The sequence below is a fragment of the Elgaria multicarinata genome, chromosome 2, assembly GCF_023053635.1.
Source record: "Elgaria multicarinata webbii isolate HBS135686 ecotype San Diego chromosome 2, rElgMul1.1.pri, whole genome shotgun sequence".
NCBI lineage: Eukaryota > Metazoa > Chordata > Lepidosauria > Squamata > Anguidae > Elgaria > Elgaria multicarinata.
This window is the reverse complement of record NC_086172.1, coordinates 50,279,479-50,302,507: the sequence shown is the minus strand read 5'-3', so window position 1 is coordinate 50,302,507 and position 23,029 is coordinate 50,279,479. Positions and strand designations below refer to the sequence as shown.

At 41.7% G+C, this 23,029-nt stretch overlaps 1 protein-coding gene across 2 annotated transcripts in view; it reads right to left on the bottom strand.

Annotated features, from left to right (window-relative positions):
• ACVR1 (activin A receptor type 1) overlaps positions 1-23,029 on the bottom strand; it is a 74,492-nt gene that overhangs the window by 12,305 nt on the left and 39,158 nt on the right. For both annotated transcript variants that reach the window (XM_063116524.1, XM_063116526.1), the window contains exons 3-8: positions 14,095-14,355; positions 12,350-12,567; positions 8,210-8,309; positions 6,045-6,191; positions 3,375-3,650; positions 1,306-1,503 (exon numbers count right to left, since the gene is read on the bottom strand). In XM_063116524.1, coding sequence (XP_062972594.1) covers positions 1,306-1,503; positions 3,375-3,650; positions 6,045-6,191; positions 8,210-8,309; positions 12,350-12,567; positions 14,095-14,355 — 1,200 coding nt within the window. The remainder of the gene's footprint in view (positions 1-1,305; positions 1,504-3,374; positions 3,651-6,044; positions 6,192-8,209; positions 8,310-12,349; positions 12,568-14,094; positions 14,356-23,029) is intronic.

Sequence of the window (23,029 nt, the reverse complement as noted above, 5' to 3'; positions counted from 1 at the left end):
CTCTTTCCCAACCCATGGGCTGTCGTGTCATGCAAACCAGGTCAATGGCAAACTGCATTTAAATCTAGAGGTCCCATATTGCCATCTAAACTAAAAGTTGTTGATAGACCTACCCTGAATTTGCCTAATTACCTTTAAAAGCCACCTTGGAATTGTGAAAGAGGAAGAAAAACTGGCTGGGTTCACACAGCATGACAACCCATACTCAAAGTTGACTATTGGTTTGAGTGTGGGTTTTCAATGAACCGTGGGTTGCTGTTGAACTGTGGGTTGCTGTGTTGTTTGAACCCAGCTGTGCTAACAAACCATGGGTTGTTAACCACAAACAACCCACAGTTCACAACCCAACAAGAAACCATTGGTTCTCTTCATGGGTTGCTTGTGGTTAACAAACCATGATTTATTAGCATGGTTGGATTGGGCAAACCCATGGTTCAACCCATAGTCAGCTTGGAGTAAGGGTTACTTAATTTGATAAACCATTGCCATGTCTTTCCACATCCCCCATTCCCCACTTGTCTTTCCCTCCCCCCCCCCAAAACTAGAAAACTCCAAAAGCCTTATTTTGCTTTGCTTTTTATGGAAAGCTCCACACCCTGATCATTTTGGCTGCCCTTTTCTGCACATCTTGATGTGGTCCCATCCATAAGTACAGTGCCGGCTCCAGCTTTTTGAGTGCCCTTGGGCAAGACACCCTCAATGGGCTCCCTCCCTCAGTGAGTCTACCTTCTCATCACCATTGTCATTAACTGTCATTGCTCTTCATCCCCTTTCTTGCTACCACTTCGTTACACGACAGGCAGAAAAGTAGGCAGTGGCATCTACTGCTTCTCTTTCTCTGTTCTCTGGGCCAGAGTGAGCAGCAGATGAACAAGCAGCAGGGAGCTGTGAAGAAGAGGAACAAGTCCAGGCTTGCTCTTGCCAGTGAACTCAAGGGCCCAACAACGCCTACCCTAGACACCAGCCCTTATCTTAAAAGAGATGCATTTAGAGGCAAGTAAGGAGATCTGGACCACTCTGCCCCACTTGTGTTGCAACATCATGTGCTACATTAACATTACAAAAAGCCTTGGAATTTTATTCGGAATTCAGCAAGTACTTATTTTCACATCAGCACAAACACAATGTTGCAACCTGGGAGTAGCTCAAATCCTGCAAAGTAAGCTAGAATTCAGGCTACTTAGACAGGAAAGACATGAATACAATACACTACAACTAGGAAGGTACAATAGATGTTTTCCCATGTAATGGCCCATTCATTTCACAGATTAATGGAACATGTGCTATAAATAAATACCTACGTACCGTTGCTAACCATGCGCCTGGCTACTTCCCAAAGGACCAGTCCAAACGCCCAAATATCAACCCTTTTGTAAGAGTCAAAGCAGTCCACTTGGATGGTTTCATCTAAGACTTCTGGGGCCATGTAGCGCTTGGTACCCACTCGGGGGTTGTTCCCCACATCCAGTTGATTGGTGCTTTGGGAGTGCATGACAGCAAGGCCTGGAATCACAAACAGAAGACTTGAGATAAAGTTACTATTGTTATGAATGGTTTCTGTAAGACTTTTAGGGTGTGAAGCAACTAAACAGCAGTTATCCAATTCATCTCCATAAGTGCCTGAGTGAGGCAGGTGAGCAATGTTACTAGAATGAAATGAAAGCTGAAAAGAATGAAATGAAAGTTGAAAAGAATGAAATGAAAGCTGAAAAGTGAATAGCTTGTTCAACTGAGGGGTAAGGCCAGGTCTTTCAGCCCAAGGCAAACTCAGTTGTTACCACTGTTGAGTATTTTTCAGCTACAAAGCAAGGGGCATTTACCATGGAGAAAGTGGATAAAGAAACACCCAACAGGCACATGGGGGAAAAGAGGAAATAGGAGCAATAATAATGGGCTGGACTGGATGAAACGCTAAACTGCAATTTAGCATTATGGGAAGAAGTCTAAGCGAATCTAGCCTTGCGCACTGCCTACAGTGTGGCCATGAGGAGGGGTTTGAAACTTTTGATTTATTACTTATTTATTTGTTTATTTAAAAGATTCTTTAGCCACCTTTCAAGGCAGAAGCACTCACAAGGTGACTTACAACAATAAAATACATAAAAACAGTTAAAATATTAAAAGCAATGGAAACCTAAACACAACAAAATGGCAATTAAAACAATAAAAACCAACAACAAAACCAGCAAGAACAACAATGACAATAGCAGAAATAGTAGTACTCAGATCATGAGAGGGCCATGGTAAAATGATATGTTTTCAAGGCCTTCTTATAAGCCTGTAAAGACAGTGCATGGCAGACCTCCAATGAGAGTTGGTTCCAAAGGCCCTCTCTTTCCCTTCCTTTTAGATTGACCACATTGAAACCTGAACAAATTGTAGTCAATCTTAATTATGGTTAGTGGTAACAAACCAGTTTAAGGTACATTGGTAAACTGTGGTTCATCTAAATGGAAGCAGAAGCTTCTGGCCTTCTACTTATGGCTGTGCTGGAGGGGAAGAGTGGCGGTTGGTAGGGTTGTGGTGGGATCTTTTAAACATATATGTTTATTGAAGTTTTATAGAAGTTTCACCCCAAAATATGAATAATTAAAAGCCCAACAGCAAAGCAAAATACAGAATCGCCATGTGCAAATAATATGTCACAGGTAGCATTTTCACAGTCACAATGTCCACAGACGTTATCATCCTAGAGAACAGCATCTGAAGCTTTGGTGGTCTATGAATGCAGGGATCACAATCCACACAATAGATAAAGGCATACCGCATTCTAGCTGGTAGTGTTAGTCCAATGCACACACTACGGTGCATATGTAGCCACACATCCCCAACCCTATGCCTTGGAGCAGTTGGGAAACAAGCAGTAGTGCAGCATGAGAGAGAAGGGCAAGCTTGACGATCACAAGCTCTCCTGCCCAGGAGAGCCACAAGCCACTAAGTGTCTGCACTGCAGACTAACCAACCCCTGCTTTAATTTAAGTGATGGGTGACAGAACGTTTTGTTGGCAGAGTTGGACCCATGCACAAGGGCAGCATCTTAGGACTCTAAGCTCGATCCCAGAAACATGAATTATGTGATAAGCGCTCCAGTTATTGCCTTAAATAAAAAAAGAAGTCTTTGTTGAGTAAGCTGTTTTGTGTCCCTTCTCTTCCTCTACATAATTCGCTAAAATCATGTGTGCTTGACACGCTTTACAGACTCTAACATCGGAAAATAGTAGACAGCAGTAAGACTTTTTAAAATTGTAAGTGCCCTCTAGTGGATGCTGAAATGTTTTGGTTTTTTTACCAAATCACGAAGGACCTCAAGAATTTTCTTAGGTTATTTGAGAACTTTAAAATGCCCCCTTCAAAAAGGCAGGAAACCTACTCACCTAGATCAGCTATACAACACTGTCCATTTTTCTTAACCAGGATATTTTTACTCTTCAAGTCCCGATGAGCAATGGCAGGTTTTCCTTGGGTTCCAAATATCTCTATGTGCAAATGTGCAAGGCCACTAGCTATGGACAAGACTATTCGAAGGCAGCTCACTGTGTCCAGAGTGGTGAGTTGTAAGTAGTCATATAAAGAGCCCATCTCATGGTAGTGTGTGATGAGCCACAACTGAGTGCTGGAATTGCGAGATGTCATATCTGAGGCAATGAAACCTGAAAAGGAAAGAGAAGAAACACACCTCACAAAATTCAGGTGACCTACCAGGTGCTTCCCTCCTTCACTACCTAAACACTTTCTGTAATCATACCAGCAACAACACAGAACTGCTGAATGCATTAGCCTGCTGACCAATAATGGCAAATCATGGGTTGTTTAACCCACAAATTGGCGGGGCTCAGCAGGAGCAAGCAAGTGCACTGCCTCTGCTGTGCTCCTCACTTCCACTTCCAATTAACAACCTACAATGGTCCCATTAGTAGGTTGTTAGTGTGATGTCCAATCCTGGACACTCTGGGTTGTTTAGGGATTATACAATCCAGAGTTAACCCAACAACAAACTTCTCCCTCCACCATTTTGTGTATTAAATAATCCATAATTTGGGGTTGCATGAGTAAGTAAGGGCGCAATCTGAAGCAGTAAGCCTGTGTGCACCAGTTGCTGGGGAACATGGGGGGGTGCTGTTGCACCATGTCTTGCTTTGTTGATTCCTGGTCAACAGCTGGTTGGCCACTGTGTGAACAGAATGCTGGACTAGATGCACCCTCAGTCTGATCCAGCAGGGCTCTTCTTAATCCCATGCTTGCTTAGGTAGAAAAAAAGTCCTACAACTCCCAACATACTGGCCTGGGAATGCTGGGAGTTGTAGGACTTTTCTCTGTCTAAACATGCATAGGATTGCGTCCTAAAGGAAGTAAGGTAACCGAAATATTTGTCTGAATGGCTTAGCATCCTTGAATTGGATGAAATCGCTTTCCTCCCCAATCCTTGCCAATAATGCTAATACACAAAGATTATCAAACTTTGGCCCTACTTGCTCTGCTCAAATGGGTCCTCTTTTTCTCCCCAGTTCAGTGAAACCAGAATAAATATTTGTATCAACACATACAATGTTTTATTTGGGACTTCGTGCTCACTGTCAGCAATTTCAGCTATGCAAAAGACAAGCTCCCAAGCATCTGAGATCACAGAACTTGCCACCCAGGGAAACTCTCCTCTGTTTCTTAAAGCTCGCATGAACTCCCAACACAGCCACTACATTTGTCTAAGTACCAGATTGGAGACCCAGCAGGACTAATTCCCAGAACTGGGATAACAGGAGAAGGAGAAGACATGTCTGAACCAGTCCTAAATCAGTAGGGAGGGGTGGGGGGAATTGAGTTTTTTCTAACGTTAACAAAGGAAAACATAAAAACAGATGGTTCAGCTATTGATGTGCACTCACCTTTAAAGTAGGACTGATTTAGAAACAAAGGAAGAGAGCAGGACTGTTTCAATCCCACAACATGCTGTAAAGGACCCCAAACCAAGGAAAGACACTTGAAATGTCCCCCTGCAGCCCATAAAATAAGTGTAAGGTAGCCCTAACCAAGGCCAGATTGAAATATGAAGCTGGTTGCACAGTAAGCACTACGTTGTGCTGTGTTTCATGTGGCTAGCTTCCTGTTTAAATAAAGTTTCCAGGCACAACATATGCAGCATTATCATGTCAGCATGAACATGAGCAGAATCTTCCATGTGCAATTGGGAACCCTGCTTTACTATGGTTCCCGATTGCACAAAGGGGTCTACTCATGTTCAAGAGAATGCAAGTAAAACTACTCTGTAGACCTCCCTGCTCAACACGAGAAGGCTGAAGATGTTGGGAATAAGGATGTTGTGCATGGCCCTGCCTTGTATCCAAGGAATGGGGAACCTCCAGCCCATGGGCCAGATCTGGGCTGCCATACTCTCCCCAATGCTCAGCACTAGAGAAAGACTGCCTTTCTCTAGTGCTGAGCAAGAACAGCCAGGCCCCGTCTCCATGTAGAGTGATTGCTCCATGTATGGAGAAGGGAGACAGATGATATGGGGGGCAATCCTGGGAAGAAGTGGGGCTGTGGGGGACAGAGTGGCCTGCCCTGACATCATCCAGCCTATGTGTGTGGGGGGGGGGGGTGTTCCAGGAGGCAATCTGGCCACAGAGCCGGTTCAATACCTGGCTTTTCCAGGTAGGGTGAGTAAAGAATCCAGCCTGAAAGCCTGGAGGGCGGCTGCCAGTCAGAGTGGACAATACTGGGCAAGATGGACCAATGGTATAAGGCAGCTTCCAGTGTTCCTATGTAACAGTTCCTCACACCTGCAGTACTTTATTCAGATATTACACCTAAATAGGGTTTATAGGGGTACTTTAAAAGTTTATAAAATGGCAGGCATATGGTTTTCCAGGGACTGTTCTCATGAGTACGCTTTTTCCTACAGAGAACCTCTTATAACTCTGGGAATTATGTTTTCCTTGATTTATTAAAAGAAATAAAATCTTAGGTTATAAAGGGGGGGGGACAGAAAGCCTTACACTACAGTGTTCAGGGGCTACTTACGTACAAAGCAGTACCATTTATCTCCTCACCTAAAATGTTTTCATGCCTCAGCAACACAGTATTATATAATTCTGTTTCCCTGAACCAGGACTTTTCATCTCGGGAAGAAAAGATCTTGACTGCAACGTTTTCACCTTGCCATTGTCCTCTCCAGACCTCTCCGTATCGGCCTTTCCCTACAAAGCACAAACAGATACAATGAATTCCACCAGTTGTCTTTCATTAAGTGAAAAGTAGCAGACCTAACACCAAAATCAAGACCAGAGATTTGAAATGGAATTCAAAGTCAACATTTTAAGGTTCTTTAGCACTAAAGCCTTCGTTTAGCTTGTATCGTTACTAACAAAGCCTTTTATAACACTCAGTTCAGTACATAGCTGGATCAGGGGTCTGGAAACAAAGTCCTATGAGGAAAGACTGAAAAGAATTGGCCATATTTAGCCATGAGAAGGGAAGACTGAGGGGAGACATGATAGCCCGCTTCAAGTACTTGAAAGGTTGTCACACAGAGGAGGGCCAGGATACAGTTCTATGAGTGATTTACACATGAAAACAGCGGTACCTGTTTGGTGTATAAAATAATGAAGAAACGAAAATGCACCAATATGCCTCGTGTAAGAGAACGATACTGTACATAGAGGAGTTGTACGTGAGCTGCACACTAGATACCCTCTGTTCAACCTGAACAGTTTAAAATAAGTTTTAATTCAATTCAATGCCACCTGCTCTCTTTGGCAGTAACCCATGTCTGAGGTCGGTCTCTCATTTCGTTACCTCATTTTTGGCACACGTTCATCAGTGACAGGTGTAATCCAGGGTAAAGGGACACATGACACCTATGAGGCACTGGTTTTACACAGGAGAGACTTCCTGTCCAAAAATTCCACTTGCAGTGCAGAACAGGCTGACCATTTAACTCTTTGGTCTGTTAAAACTGAAAAAGCCTATCTTATGAGAAGACCCAGTTTCAAATACATACAGATTCCACAGTGGGCACATAGGAATAAAGAGCATCGTAAAGCAGAAAGCAAGTAAGATCAGCACAAAAGACTAGTTGACAACACTCAAGGATTATGGCACTAAATCCCATGAATAAACATGTAAAATAAACTAAAGTTGACTCTTGTTCTTGAATCATCACAATTTGATGCTCTCAGTTAAGACTACTTAGCCATGTGGCTTCATACTCACATGGAACAAATTCATATAGCTAAATGCTGTGGGAGTGATATACATCTTGGAAATGGACATATTGTCCCTTCCCATGTGATCAACCATTTTAAATGTTACTGGAGTAGCATCAACACTGTTCGTGTGTCCTAAGAACTGAGGACTCCTTCCACTCCGTTAACTGAATGCAGTGGAAGAGGAGGAAGAAAGAGAAAGAGAGACCCAGCAACAGATGGAAAAAAAGGTTATTCAGACTGGTTGTCAATTGCCAATAGGAATATTTCCATGGTAGACTGCAGGTAACTTCTAAAACTAGCTCCTTCATCATAAACACACCAGGGATTCCTACATAAAGACCTTCTTAACTACTAATAGTTTACAAGAGAAAAGTTGTGTATAACATGTAACTGCAAGTCTCCCAAGCTACCATCTGAACAGCAGCGGATTGCTAAGATTTGAGGTACCGTTATTACATTACAAACTTACTCAGCAACAAGCAAAGAATGTGTGCGTGTGTGTGTAATATATAACGCCAGCAAGGTTTTAAGCTATCTCCTAAGTGGAAGCCCTTCAAACTTCTTATCACATTTCCAATCAAATATAGTTCTTTTTCCTGACTATGATTTGGCAACATAATTTACATGTCCAAATTCTCTCACTAGCTAGTGATCTTCTCCTGTTTTACTCTCAATTATCTCACAAGCTCACCTAAGATATATCCAACACCATAATCAGTATGTTTCCTTTCCCCCTTAATTAGTGATCTTATTTTGTTACATGTGTTCTTTTCTGTTGCCTGTATTTTTAACTTTATTTCAAAATGAAAGGGGGGAAATGTTATTCAGATTTGCTACTTTGCAGCCTGAATGAAAGTGTTAAAAACAATGGTGAAACCTGCACCATTAGCATGCAGCGTTTCCGAAAATGAATCGAACAATATTCCTTTTTGCATTCCCCAGTCTCTCGGCTCAACTTTTATTCATGACTTACAGCACCCTATAGAATAAGTCAGAAGATTACTAACCGACACACTCCAGCAGTGTGATCTGGCGAGCCACAGTTCTTTGTACCAGGAAAGGAAGACCAGAGCCACTCCCAGATGTACAGGAATGGTCCAATAGGTCCTGTGTAGAAAAGACCAAACATTGGGGTATGAAAATTCAAGTGGAGTAGATTCTCTCACTTGTCTCTGATCAAATCTGGAAATTACCATAGCAAGTAATAGCACTGGCCGGTAGGATGAACAAACCAACAAAACATTGCTCCCACAGAGTCAATAAAGGCTGCAATCCCAATGCACACTTACCTGGAGTTCCACTGAACTCAATGGGCTTATGTCTGAGTAGAGATGTATAGGATTGCACTATAAAAATGTTTTCAAATGGCTAGCATATCATTAAATGAACCGTTAATGCTCCTACTAGTGCCCTTGACTTTTTATCTACAGTAGTCTTAACTGGTACATGGAATCATCCCTTCTCTGTTTAAGCTTGTAGACCTATTCAGTCTTCTGCAATCTTGAACTTGACAAGTTATGCTATGATTTTCTACACCACAAAGAAGAGATCTTTCTTCCAGTGATTGGGAGGCTGACATTCCCAAACTATCCAAAACTGCAAGTCACATCACTGCGCAAGTATGGGAAAGTACGGACAGATTGTATTTTATTAGAAATATCAACTGAACAATTAAGTTTTGTTTAAAAAGCCACCTTTGTGAATGCATGATGCAGATTACTGGAATATAGCCCCTTCCAATTGCCTATTCAGGTTTTAAATGCAGAGCATTACTCATTTCTGAAAACCACTCCTATTCAGCACAACTTTATATAAGCCACTCAAGCCTCTGATGTGCCTTCGCAGCAGTTGGGAGGTGTGTGTGCATGTGTTTCGCTTTGGTTGCCAAGTATTAAGATTTTCATTTACAAAAGTGTGACCAAACAAACACAAATTACATTCTATAGATTTCCATCAGAAATATAAATAGCAATTAATTGTTCTCATGAAAATATGCATTCCAAAAAGTAACAAATTAATTCCAATTTCATACGGAATTCCTTATATTATTTACTTCTCTGCCTTCTGGAAAACTCACTACATTTTACCAGATGCAACAAACTTCAAATTCTATCCAGCCAATCATATAGTAACTGCCCTTGTGACTTTTGCCGTTTAGAGACCCCTTTTATTCTAGACGCTATAATAAAATTTGAGACGGACTGGGTTCACATGACACGACAACCCACCATTGGTTGTAGTGTGAAACAAGCCACAGTGGATTGTCATGTCATATGAACTTGGGCCACTTCCCACAGGTTGGCTTGTTTTTAGGCAACAAGCCACCCTGACAACCAATGATGCGTTGTGTCATCTGAACCCAGCAGAGCCAACTCATTGTGGGTTGTGGTGATTGGGTACAAGAGCAGCTTGGCAAAAGCAGCGCGCGCGCACACACACACACACCCTTTGCTGCTCTTCCTGATCGTGTCTGCCTGATTCACCTCAAGCCTTCCTCAGCAGTGATAGCCTCTCCAATGATGCCAAAATGGCACTTTGGAGGTGCTGTCACTCGTTCACCAACACTTTTTATTTATTATTTTTGGGTCTCAGACATTTGCGTAAATGGAGCCCTTATCTTTGGCCCAAGAAATGTGCATAAATGTTTATATTTTAAAAAATATATATATTGTTTTTTCGCAGTTGCACAGGGCACACTTGCAGCTGTCAGGTATCTGTAGCCTTGCCTTGCCAATAGCCTTGTACGTTTCAGCTGTCAAAAGAGAACAAAATACAATACAAAACATACCAGGAAATTGACAAGATGAGGCTGCATATAGGCTAATTTGACAGCTGTTTGACGGTGACGGGTGGGGAAAAGGAGACAAGAGTAAGGTGATCCTGGGGTTTTAAGTATTGAGTTGACACCTGAGGGGTTCACAGCTTCCATTCCACACTTCCTCAAGTCTCCAGCAAGTCCTTTTTAAGAGAGGTCTAGGCTCCTCCGCTTTTTGTGGCAATAACTGAACCCAGATGTAACCATAATGGTACTGCAGGAGCATTTAGCGATTCTTTTTATGACGTTTTCTGTCTATATTTAGAATAACTAACAACTGTTAAAAACGTACAGCACAATTCTTTATTCTGAAAGAGCTACCAATCTGACAACAAGAAGGTAAGCAAGTTCTGCTCTGCGTCATATATCATAGGATGACTTTTTAAATTGTTCAGGTATAGCCACAAGGTGGCAGCAAAATAACTTATTTGGTCACTTTAAGAGAGAATACCTAAAGAATGATGGAGATGTTACTGATAACTACTAACAGTGTAGGCCCTTGTGCTACAACAGTATCGATAGGCATGTCATTAAATTTGCTGCAACACCTCCACCCACCCACCTATTCCTGGCTTAACTCTAATGAAAGTGCCAGTACAGTTGCAAGACTCAGCGGAACTAAAAAAGACAAACCTAGGAATCCATTCTGATCAGGTTCGTGTAGTAAATACCTATATTATTTTACCATGGTTTAAAGTCAATTAGGTAAGTATAGTCTATTTAGGTTTTTCTTCTTAAACAACACTGCCTTTCTTCTAATCCTTCCTCAAGCACCAGTTTCACAGACATGAATGGTTATTGCAGGATTCAGCTTTGGCGATCTTAGGCCAATTTTAGCATGAATGTCTTTATTTCTCAGGCCTTTCTCCTTGTTCAAGTATTTTTTTTTCTTACAGGAGGAAAAAAATAAACTGCAGTATGCCCGACTTCCCTAATTTCCACATCATATTGGAAATTCAACATCACAGCTGCTTTAATGGCCATATTACATAGGATTTAGCAAGTCCAAAAATGGAACCTAAATAGATTTATTTCTTTTTTGATCTCCAGGTATATTGGGCTCAAGTTTGGCCAAAATGTACATTTACACCAGTCAGTTCCAACCAACATGAGATATCCAGTCTCTTCCAACTGATCTCTTCCGGCAGGCCTATCCAGTGGAATTTTAGTATGCTTTTAGGATGTTTTTAGGATGTTTTAACTATGTATGCTATGTTTTTAATCAGTATTTTATACGTACTGTTGTTCCCTGCCTTGACACAAACAGAGAGGCGAGTAAGAAAAATTATTATTATTATTATTATTATTATTATTATTATTATTATTATTATTATTATTATCCACCTCTTTGGACTACCTGGCTCAGGGTTACTCAGCCTCCAAAACATCCCTTGGATGCCCATGTCCTTTTACCTTCTACACAGGTTGTATGCAAGGGACATTCTCCTTCAGTCCCATATTTTCACTGCCTGGCAATGCATTGCCTATATTCTTTTCTCATTCAAACCTTTCCCTTCCTAGATGTATGTACACACACACACACACACACACACACACACACACACACACACAGAGAGAGAGAGAGAGAGAGAGAGAGAGAGAGAGAGAGAGAGAGCCTTCCCAGGAAGCAAGGGGTTCTGTTGTATTAGTCTTGTGAGGGGGAAAAAAGGGGGAAGCTTCTGGTACAACAGCAAGAGTCTGCTTTGAACAAGGAGGACAGAAACAGTCACAGAAAGAGATGTTTGGGGGGGAAAGTGCACAAATGCACATCAGAGGGAAAAGAATGTGTGCATTTCAAAGATGCACAAAATCTTCCACCCCCAACATAAAGGGCACTGATCCACCATTTCAGGGAAAGCCCCCTTTTAGAAATCAGTGCAGGTCACAGGCTCAGTTATAGAGGCAACACAGACAGTCACAGTTCAAAAAGAGAAGAAAAATCAACATTCCAAGAACCTGGGCACATTTAAGGACCAATCAGGATTGTATTAGAACGCTGATCTCACCAGTCCAAGGCCAACACCCTACGCATTGCCCAACCTGGTGCCTTCCAGATGTTTCAGACTTCAACTCCCATCAGGCCCTGCCAGCATGGTCAATGGTCAGGAACGCTGGGAGTTGTTACCCCAAACATCTGAAGGGTACCAGCTTGCCGACATCATGCTGGCTTCCCTGTGTCTTAAGATTAGACTTTCCTAAAAGGGGAGTGGAAAGGGAGATTGTGACTCAGACAATATTGAGTACTACCCATTTTTGGCAGTCTGATAACAAGCTAAAGTGAGGGAATGTTGTTATATGAATAGCAACAGGTCATAAGACAAGATTTACTTACTGCCAGTGTGCTGTCACCAACATTTGAGGCTATGAGTCCCTCGATTGTTCCGTATTCTGCATCCCTTGAATTGAGCCTTTCCATATAGTGCTGCTGCACTTTTCGGATGATCAGCACTCCTATCGCAGAAAATATTATCAGCACCATAATCGCCACCATTATAAGAATGATAAGGGTGTCCGTGGTGTAACCCACTGCTTCTCCTTGAAGTGGGTGCCCTTCACAAGAGAAACAAAAACAGCAAGTTAGACAAGACAAAATGCCGACAATTCTGACAGAAGTCTGTCAGAGAAGTAAATCCAAGAGCAGTCAATACTCATTTGCTTGTGCACATTATTGCAAACCCTTAATGACAATTTAAATGCAGAATTCAGCAGGCTCAGAATGACTCCAAGTGGAAACAGGGCTGGAGCGGGGATGCAGGAAGCTAAATGAGAAGACGGAACCTAAGACTGGGTTTGCACAACATGCTAACCCACACTCAGTGGTTGAGTGTGGGTTGTTGAACCATGGTTGTTTGTTGAGCTGTGGATTAGCATGTTGTCTGAACCCAGGACAACATTTCTGCAGGGTGGCTTGTTAACTGTGCAATGTGGCTTATTTTTCCTTGAACAAGCCACCTTGAGAACCCATGGTTTGTTGCTGGGTTGTTCAGGGTGGTTAACAAGCCACACTGCAGAAAATGCCCTGGGTTCAGATAACACACTAACCCACGGTTCAACAAACAATCCGTGGTTCAACAACAACCCACACTTAACCACTGAATATGGGTTAGCATATTGTACTAACAGCCCCTAAAAATGCAAAATAATTATTTCCTGGTGTTAATTCTGCCAGACTCTAAAGACATAGAACGGTTGAGCAGTAGCCCTTTGCAAAGCCAGCTCTTCCTTAATGGTCATGCTACCTACAGATACTCTGATTGAATACTTGCACTGATACAATACAATCCTTTATGTTCCTTTATATATTTCTCCCAAGCTTTACATGAAGAATTAGAGGAAGATCCTGATGACTGCTTAAGTGCCTGGGCTACAATAGGACTTCCTGTTTTGCCACTTCTTATGAGTCTACCCCATCTGGCCTGTTATTCCCTGTACCAGTCTTCCTCTCCACCCCATCCTATCTTCTGTCTTTAGATTCCAGTTTATTCTTTACTAAAGCTATTTACTGTTTCCTGATCCATATCAAACATCAGGTCCACCTCCATTACAACCTCTATATAACAATGAAACCAATTCAATCATTTCTGCTGATAGATCTGATGACTGCAACTGCTGGTTCTCCTCTTGCATTTGAGCAGCCTTTCCCAGCTCCTGTCAGCACTAGATAGCATGACCAATGGTCAGGAATGCTGGGAATTGTAGTCCAAAACATCTGGAGGGCACCAGTTTGGGAAAGGATGCCCTAGACTCATCTCTCTCAGTCTAGCAGCAACTCCTAACTCTTTGCCTCATCCTGTACCTGGAATCCTGAAGCCATTAATCCCCCCTTGTACACAGATTAAAGTCTTAAATTTTCAACTCACCACCAGTTGTTGATCTGTTTAAACAGACTGAGCACACACCATTGACTTCCATGTCACCCATTTCCAGATGCCCCATAATGATCCAAAACAACAGGTTCCACACATTCTCCAAATCCTAGGTCTTACGCTAAGGGCTGAGAACTTACCAAGAAAAGTCTGAACAATAAAAAGGAACTTTAAAAAAAAAAAAAAAGATGCAAAAGAATAAAATATTCACCTTTCGTTGGCAGCTGGGCTGTGATGTTGATGTTACACAGGTCTCCTTGACAGCATTCCACTGCTTGATCAGAAGAGGGAGGTGTTTTGCAAGTCATTTTCCCTTGTTCGTAGACTTGGAAGCAACCTTTTTGGTATACTTTAGCACCATTATTGATGCTCAAGGAGGCAAAGCACTGATGGCCTCTGCAGCGGATGCCATTCCCACATGACATGCCTTCACACACACATTCATAGTCAGTCATTAGTTTTAGCTCATCATCTGTATGGGCAGGGGGGAGGAGAGGAGAAAAGAAACCCAATTGTATTAGGGCAGCTACATATACAAATATACTTATCAACGAAAAGGTATCAGGGATTCTGCTGGCATTTTTCTCATTTCCCACCCCAGGGAGCATTAGAATTTGGAGAAATTGCAAGCTGTTTAGCATTTGCACTGCAAAGAGGCCCCTGTGCATTTTGAAGGATTAAGCCCAGCATTTGGGAGGGGGTGGGGCTCTCCACATTTGTGATGTTTCATTTGTATAGTTTTCCATCAAAACTTGAACATGAACAGAGTTTGATAGCACTGAATGCAAACTGGCATGAAGGCTTGATTCTCAAAAATCTCAGGTACATCAACTCTTAAAAAAAATTAGAAGCATACTCTGGAACGTTCCAAGCAAACCAAGAAGGGTACATAACCCACTCAGAATCTCTATATCCTATACAAAGTACCAATGTTCCTGATGTAAAACCCAACAGCCAAGGTATATTAGGCCTATTCTTTTAAAAAAAACACCCACCATGATTCCACACTTTGTCAATTCAGGTAACAGGCCAAACTGTATTTAGCAGCACTAATGGTTTACAAACCTGGAGCATTTGCCTTACCCGTCCTCAACCCCAGTCATAGACACCAGAAGCTCAAGGACTGCAGTGGAACTCTGGTGTGATAGAACAGGTTGCGTTTTACATGGTGGAGGTCGCTGGTTTGAATCCAAGATACAACCCAACACTTGAAAGAGGGAACGCACCCAGGCACACCTTTGCCAGTCAGGAGGAACAAACAAGCCCCTTTAGTTTATCCTTCCCCTTGGCAACCCATGTGACTAATCCACACACCCCTCCATTTTGCCAAATAGGCCAGCTCTGCCAGATAGCCTCACTGTGCCTTGACTTCTTCATCTTTCTCTCCCATCTGACGTGAACTACTGATCTCTCTTTTGTACTGGCAGTGCATTTCAAGTTCTGCCTGCCAGTGTAGTAGAGATTCCACGAAACTCTATGGCCCCTCAGCTGGTGGACCAAGAGCAAGCATGGGCAACTTGTGACCCCTCCAGATCTTTTGGCCTAAAACTCCCATCAGTCCTAACCAGGAAAGCCAATGGCAAGAGTTGACAGAAGTTGTGGGCCAAGACATCTGGTGAGCCACGTATTACCTCACCCTGTTCTAGAATATAGGATTGTACCTTAAATCTCCAACTGTTACTTTCTTTCCTCCACAACTCCCCACACCTCACAAGATCTGTTGCCACACCAACCACCTGTATGTGGCATAACTGACTTGATATTTCCTGTAATTATTTAAAAAAACACATTTTTGCACATTTAGAAAACACTTAATGCTGAGAATGCTGCTGGAAACAAATAGCTATTCAGCACAATTATATTTTTATATAACTAGATGACTGAACTACTTCCAGAAACAGTGAGAGGAAAACCATTCATCCAACTTGTCTTGTTAGCAAAGCAATGCAATTTCATTTAATAATAAACAAGAATCTAAGCTTTAATAGGAACCATACTGTCTTAAACTTGAGGGAGAAAAAATAGCATATGGTCACTAAGCGAAACAAAGCTAGTGGCACAAAGTAGCACCTAAAAATAATTCATGGCTTGAACCCCTGATTTCCAGTTCCAGCACATGTTAAATTTGAGGATACAGCCTGCAATTTCAGTGGGTTATTATTTTAAAACAGCAACTACAATAGCACCATTCGTTCCAAAACAGTTTCCATCTAGAGAACAAAATCCCCTCCCCCTATTTCAATACACAAATCCGAGTATCTGCCCCCAACAGAGGGACTAATTCAAATGCAGCTAAGGCATCTATATTTTTATGGTCTGAGATCCAAAAGGGAGCAACGTAGTCTGACACCCTGTATTTCCATTGACATCACATCCACAGGATCACACATAACCACTGATATTGGGCAGCATGAGTTCTATATCATGTTTGATTGGATTTGTCACAAGCTTTCCTCTACAATCTTCCCCAAAGTTCCATCGATTCCTGCTCCTAAAAAAGCCATTTTGGCTCTTCCAAACATGAGAGAATGTTCTAGAGCAGGCGAGGCGATCTTGTCCTCCTCTAGAGTATTGTTTTGGCCTACAACTCCCACAGCCCTAGCCACACAGCCAATGTGAGGGATGATGCAAGATGTAAGCCAACACATCTGAAGGGCCACAAGTGGCCCAGCCCTGCTCTAAAAAAACCACATAAATAGACCAGATCCATTTCCTCATTACAGATTTCCTCATCGCCGGTTCGACATAACAGATTGGTCAGGGCCTCAATGGAACTGCTAGCCGTAGCAGTAGGAACTACCACCACCACGACCTATCCATCCAGATCCATTAGCTTCCTGTGAGAGGACAATGTCATTAGATGCTCCACTACTGCAGAGCTTTAAAAGCCAAATAAGCCAAAATGTGACAGAGGGGCCGTAGCTAATTTCCCCACATCCAGATTACCTGTACCATACAAGTACAAAAAGACACTAAATTCAGCATACGACCTGCTACGTAGATGGGAGTCCGATATCACTTAAAACTGAACCACGGGGGCTATGAAATTCTTACCACAGCACTTGAGGGCCCACAGCCTGAATGTTGATATCTCCCCAGACAATCAGCCTACAGCAGGGATCCCAAACCCTTTTGGACCATGGGCACATTTGGGAATTTGCGACCGTGCTGTGGGCACCACCACAAAATGCCTAATCAGCATATCACCACGTTGGCATCTACCTGTTGCGTTTATGCAACTTAGGCTGCGTCTTATGCAGCAAAACCATTTGCTTTGCGTCTATTGAACGCCGCAGTGTCTCTTTAATAAGGGATTGTACAGTTCAGCTACAATACAGCTAATGCTTCTTTTAAACATATGTTTTGGCAATGTCCAAGAGTTGCTTCTTTTGTGGGGGACGGTTGGTTATTGCACAGTTATTTATTTTTTACTGAAACACTCTTTAATATTCACTGATGTATATGCTCTTTAAAATTATTTACCTGCTTCATGGAAAGTAACAAAGAGTCAGCGTCAATGGATTCTCTGTGCCCCTTTGACAGCGAAAAGATTGATATTACAACCTTGGAAGGATAAACAATGCAATGGATTGAGGATCTTACAACGCTTTCAATATCTGAAGGGGTAGCACATAGATGCCACCTTCAAATCAATACTTATTTAGATATTTGGTCCACTTTTGTTGAAGCTGATGTATAATTACTGAAAAGTTTACATGTTTCATACAATTTCAAAATGGGGGGGATTTCTATTGAATTCGGGTGCCTCCTTCCGTGGGTGCCGGGTCAGGCCCCCCTAATTTACAGGACTCCAACAGCTCTCCTCGAGACCCCTCTGACCAGCTCAAGCAGGCAGTAGGTATCTTGGCGTTTATGGTATCAGCAACAGCCACCAGGGTTGCGCCATTTAATTACTCACTACAAATACAAGAGAATTCTTTTGTCAGTGACATGTTCCTAACCTTCCAAACAAAGTCTTTATAAAAAGATCAGCCAGTCAAGAGACCTCAGGAACATGAATAAAGCTTGTAGAGAAACATTATGAGTTCAAATTCAATGCAGGGAACTAGAAATGAAGGAACATCTGTTGTATCATGGATACTGCAGCAAGACATGTTCAACAGTAAGGGAAACACTACAATGTGTGCACATGAGCAGGGCCTCCCCTCAATAGTTACTGATGAGTATCCATACCCAATCAACCTCAACCAAGGGACTCCACCCCAAACCTCAACCAAGTTACATCAACTTTCTTCATTCAGTTCCTAAGTGATGTATTAAACCACAATCAAATTACTGGTTTCAACTCAAGAAGCTTATTGTTGACCTGGACTTCCCAAAGCTCTTACGCTTCAGTTTGCATTTAAAAATGAAGTCACTTGATGAAACTTGTGCAGGTTTAAAAGCAAGGAGGTCACCTGGTCAGCCAATTCATTGCCCCCTATGCCTACATGCCTGGCATCCAACAAAGCCCCAACATGGTAATTAAAGGCTGGAGAAACACCAACGGCAAAAGAACAACAGAACGCATAAGGTGCAAGTCAAAGTAAATGAATCCAACACCGCCAAAGAAGTGTGTGATAGTATTTTTCTCAACTCAGGCTCTAAGTGTAACTCAACTCCAGCAGACATTTCTGTAGTGAATAGAGATGACTCAGACGGGAGACTTTGTGCTAGAGTCACGTGCCTATAGACAAATGCTGTTCCCAATGTGGTCTCAGGACTTGGAATAGTCAGTAAAAACTCCAGCAGATGACTAATAGACAGTGGATTCAAGAGAATCCCAACTTTGCCTTGAAAACCCATCCTTAGAGTGTACACTCAAAATGAGGTGAACTATTGGATGGAGCACCTTGAAAGGGGGGATGGAATCACAAAACAGATCAGTGCGACCATCTGAAGCTGCTGCTGCACAGACAAATCTACTGGGCCAACTAAGACAAATCAATTCTCCCACTTTGCCCAACCAGGTTGCTGTTACACTTTTTCACCCTAAAAGGGATGAAACAATTTCTAAATAAAAGAAACATTAACTAATTGTAGTTTAATATAGTCTGTCTTAACATAAGAAGAGTCCTGCTGGATCTAAACTGAAAATTTCATCTAGTCCTACATCCTGTTTCCATAGAGGCCAACAAGATGCCCATGGGGAGTCCACAAGCAGGACCCGACAGCAATAGCTGCAACTTAACATAAACCCAACCCTGACAAGCATACGTGCAAACCAGATGATGAAAAGTTTTCTAATCAACACCTCAGCACCCCACTACCACTACCACACCAAAGTTGCTGAAACAACTACCTAAATAGGGTGAATGTGTTAAGAATCAACGTGATGATTCCAAGACAATTTGCTCTTATAACAAAACTAATTTTCACATGGAATTTATCATATGGGTATTTATGATTAGTGCGATGCTTCACGTACAACACCAACACTTATTTTCAAAGGTAAAGTTAAAAAAGGAGTTAATTCTTCACAAATTCATTTGGATGAGGATTATCACAACACTTTAGGCAGGACTTTCTGCTTTGCTCTTTCTCTACTACTATTTAGAAATGATTATCACTTTCAGTGAATGCACAAAAAACCAAGGGTTTGCTGAGACAGAAAAAGAAAACAAGTGGAAAGGCTCCTTTTTCAAGTGCATATGAGTACTGCAAGCTCTACCACAGCATGATTGCTAGGGTAATATGGTTTGTAATGCCTGCTGTGTTATTTTGTACAATATTTATTAGTTCAGCTGGTATGTTAGAACAAGTCATGTAGCTTGTTTAAGCCTAGTTTTAGCATTCCATATCGAAGAAGTATGAAAAACACAAGTGGAATGCCTTTTAAAGCCAGTAGGTTTTATAGTTTCCTGCCACCAAGACAAAGTAGTTAAAAGCTTGTCCAGGTGTTCTTTCATGAAGAAGAAAATAAAGAAAAGACGAAATGGGGAAAAAACAATATGTTATTTAGCTTATCACATACACAACAGAGATCAGACTATAATACTTCCTCATTATATGATGTCAATGTATTTTTTTTTTAGTCTTCATTAAAATTCTAGGACTGTGAACAGATATACAGAGCGAAACAGACCTCCACTCAACACACTGGGAGTTTCACTTCCCCTTCTCCCCACTGCAGCCCCACACATGCCCCCAATCTGTTCTGACAAGTCCCCAAACCCTCTGAGGCAGATTTGAGGCTGCAAGGGAGCTGCAGAGAGAAAGGGAAATACAATCCGCTTGCAGTGCCCATTCCACTGGCAGGACACCATTGTATACAACCTGTAATCTGTATTGGGTGTTATCTATTATACTATGGTAAATGAAAGGATACAAATGTCCACAAGGGAAAGAACAAGTTAAAGAGCTCTTGCATATTAGAGCAGAAGTTCACCCTGCCTAAAGAAACAGCAAGATCTACTCAAAACTGTGAATTGCTGTTTTGGATATTACTTTCTCTGTAGATTCACACAGGAAAAACAGGGAATGTGGACAATCCAACAACGAAGTCATAAAAGGTTTTGGGGGGTTATTTTTGGAAGGCAATTTAATTTTCCAGTTTGGTCAAATTATCTGTATCATATTCATACAACTTGTACCCTAAATCAAACAAGTCCGCAAAGACATGAAAATGATAAGAGACTACAGGGGAGGCTACATTGATCATTAGATGTTTTGGTGCCATCTGCCCATATTTGCCTTTTTTTGCTGTTCAGAAATATAGTAAAGTTTCAGCAAAGGATACAGCAGGGTTCCTGTTGTGGAAAGTTTGAAACAGAAGATCAGAAGTTCCATTTTTGCCCTCCAGCAGTTGCAGAGAGACAGGAGGAATGAACAGTATCTCATTAGTTTTCTTTAGATTCTGATTTTATTATTAAAGTGACAGCATGTATCATTTGCTTGGATTCACAGGCATGGCACCCTGCAATGTTTTAAAAAATGCAGATAAAAATATGCAAATGAATTTGGGACTAAGTAGAATGGGTATTAAAGCATCTCATCCCATTAACTGCTACGCCAAACCAAGCCAGAAATCTCATGAGTTTGCACAACGTTATAAACAGGACCAAGCTTGTAAGTGGGAGGAAAGGAATGCCACAGGTATGGGGCAACCATAGAAAGTTTGTTGTCTATATTCTCTGCTATCTAACCTGCAACAATGGAATCACGTAAAATAGGGGTGGGGAACATCTTTCCTGTGAAGGGCCACTGAACCAACAGGAAAAGTTAATTGGAGACTGCAGCCAATGGTGTGCACTGTCAGAACTGAGTTTTGCAGCACTGCACAGCTCTCTTGATGCCACCTTCCTAGCTCTCTGGACTGCTCATGCAGACACATAAAGCAGAAGAGGAAGAGATTCCCAGAGTTGTAGTCTGGAAACCCAGATAATGTGGAAGGCTGCATATAATTAGGTCGAGGGCACATGTGGCGTTTTTGTCACAGCTTCCTCACCTCAGACTTAGCGGATGTACAAGGCAAGAGCATAAAGCCCCATAGTATGTCTTAAGGCCCAAAAGAAGATATTAATGAAGTAACGGGATGGGGTGGGGGAGAGAAACCCCTGAAAAGTATCATGGATTACTCCACCAGCCCCCAGTCAACTAACAGCTTCTTCATAACACTGTTGGCATAAAATGTACATCACTTGCTTGAAAGCGTGCACACATCAAACTTTTCCTACAAGTGGAAAGAAAGTAAGAGATCAAGGAAAAGGCTAGGCTAGGCTAGAATACTTTCCCCCAATGAATCAGTTTTCCAAGCGAGTGCTGTAGGGGACACTACCAAACAAAAACAATCCTTATGTATATTCTGAGGTGAGACAGTCCTTTGAGAGGATTGTACTAAGTGTTTGAATTCAGTCCAAGAACAGCATAGCTGTCTGAGTTAACTGGTTAAGATATTAGCAGGAGGGAAATAGGCCCACACTCTGGTTTCTGGACTAAATGTAGGATCCCAGGGGAGGAAGCTTCACTTTCCATAGCAACTGCTCAGATCTCCAAAGCACCTCATAATCAGAACAAATCTCTCACCTCAAGACATGCGATTTCTCTTCCTTCAGTCTTTCACTAAAGAATAACCGAAATGTGTATAGCAAAATCCTTCATCTCCTCATAATGGTCTTTAAATACCCCTTCACTCCTCAAAACTGCTTTTTCTGGAGTCACCTCAAAAGCTGCTTCTTGCCATCTTATGTTACCAAGACTTAAAGGCCTGAGATATATTTTTTTTAAATCCACAGAAAGTTGTCTCTTACTGAGGTTAAGTAATCCCTGACCTTGCCAACATCAAGAATCTATACAGATAACAGGAAGATTACATAATTGGGTTCCACTAGACATTCTTGGCCTATCAAAGACTTTCACTTATGTTCACCACTGAACAAAGCAAGCCTGCACTCAAAGCATTCATCTTATCACTAACTTAAAGGGGGAGGAGAAATAAGAGGCACAAAGCTCACCTCACACAACAGAAACAAACCATCTCAAAGACGAAACAAAAAACATGGAGGAGAACTTGACTTGTGCTGACCCATATTTTCCATCTACTTATCCACTAACGTTAACTACAATCCAAATGCTCATTGCTTCCATATTTTGGGGACATGTTTTCCTCTCAGCTTTGTAGCTGAAAAAAGTGGTGTTTGTGTCAGTGATCTATTTATACAGCGACAGGCATACTCAGGCTGAATGACCTCATCTTCTCCCCAAAATGGTTCTCTTTCAGGAAAATCACCACAGCAGCACACAAAGAGGCTATAGCTACAATCCCCTCAACATCAGGCCTAAATTTGGCCTGATAAAGCCTGTGATACTAGAACATCAATTTACATGGCAATAAGAAGAGGAATAATAATCCCACTCGCCTTAATATTAACAATTTCTCTTGCTACACTCAAAGCAGTATTACACATGGTTTTAAAAGTAAACTATCCACTGTAAATATTTTAAAACAATGTTTAGAAAATTAAGGGTGCACTAAACAGTACAGACACATTAGCATTTTAATTTCCAAGGAAAAGTCATGCTGAAATGCATACAACTCGTTCTGCTTAGGTAAGATACAAAAATATAATATGCAAAGACTAGCCATAAAATCCTTACGTTTGTTATATTTTAGCCTGCTCACTTCAACTGTTTAAAGCAACATTTTT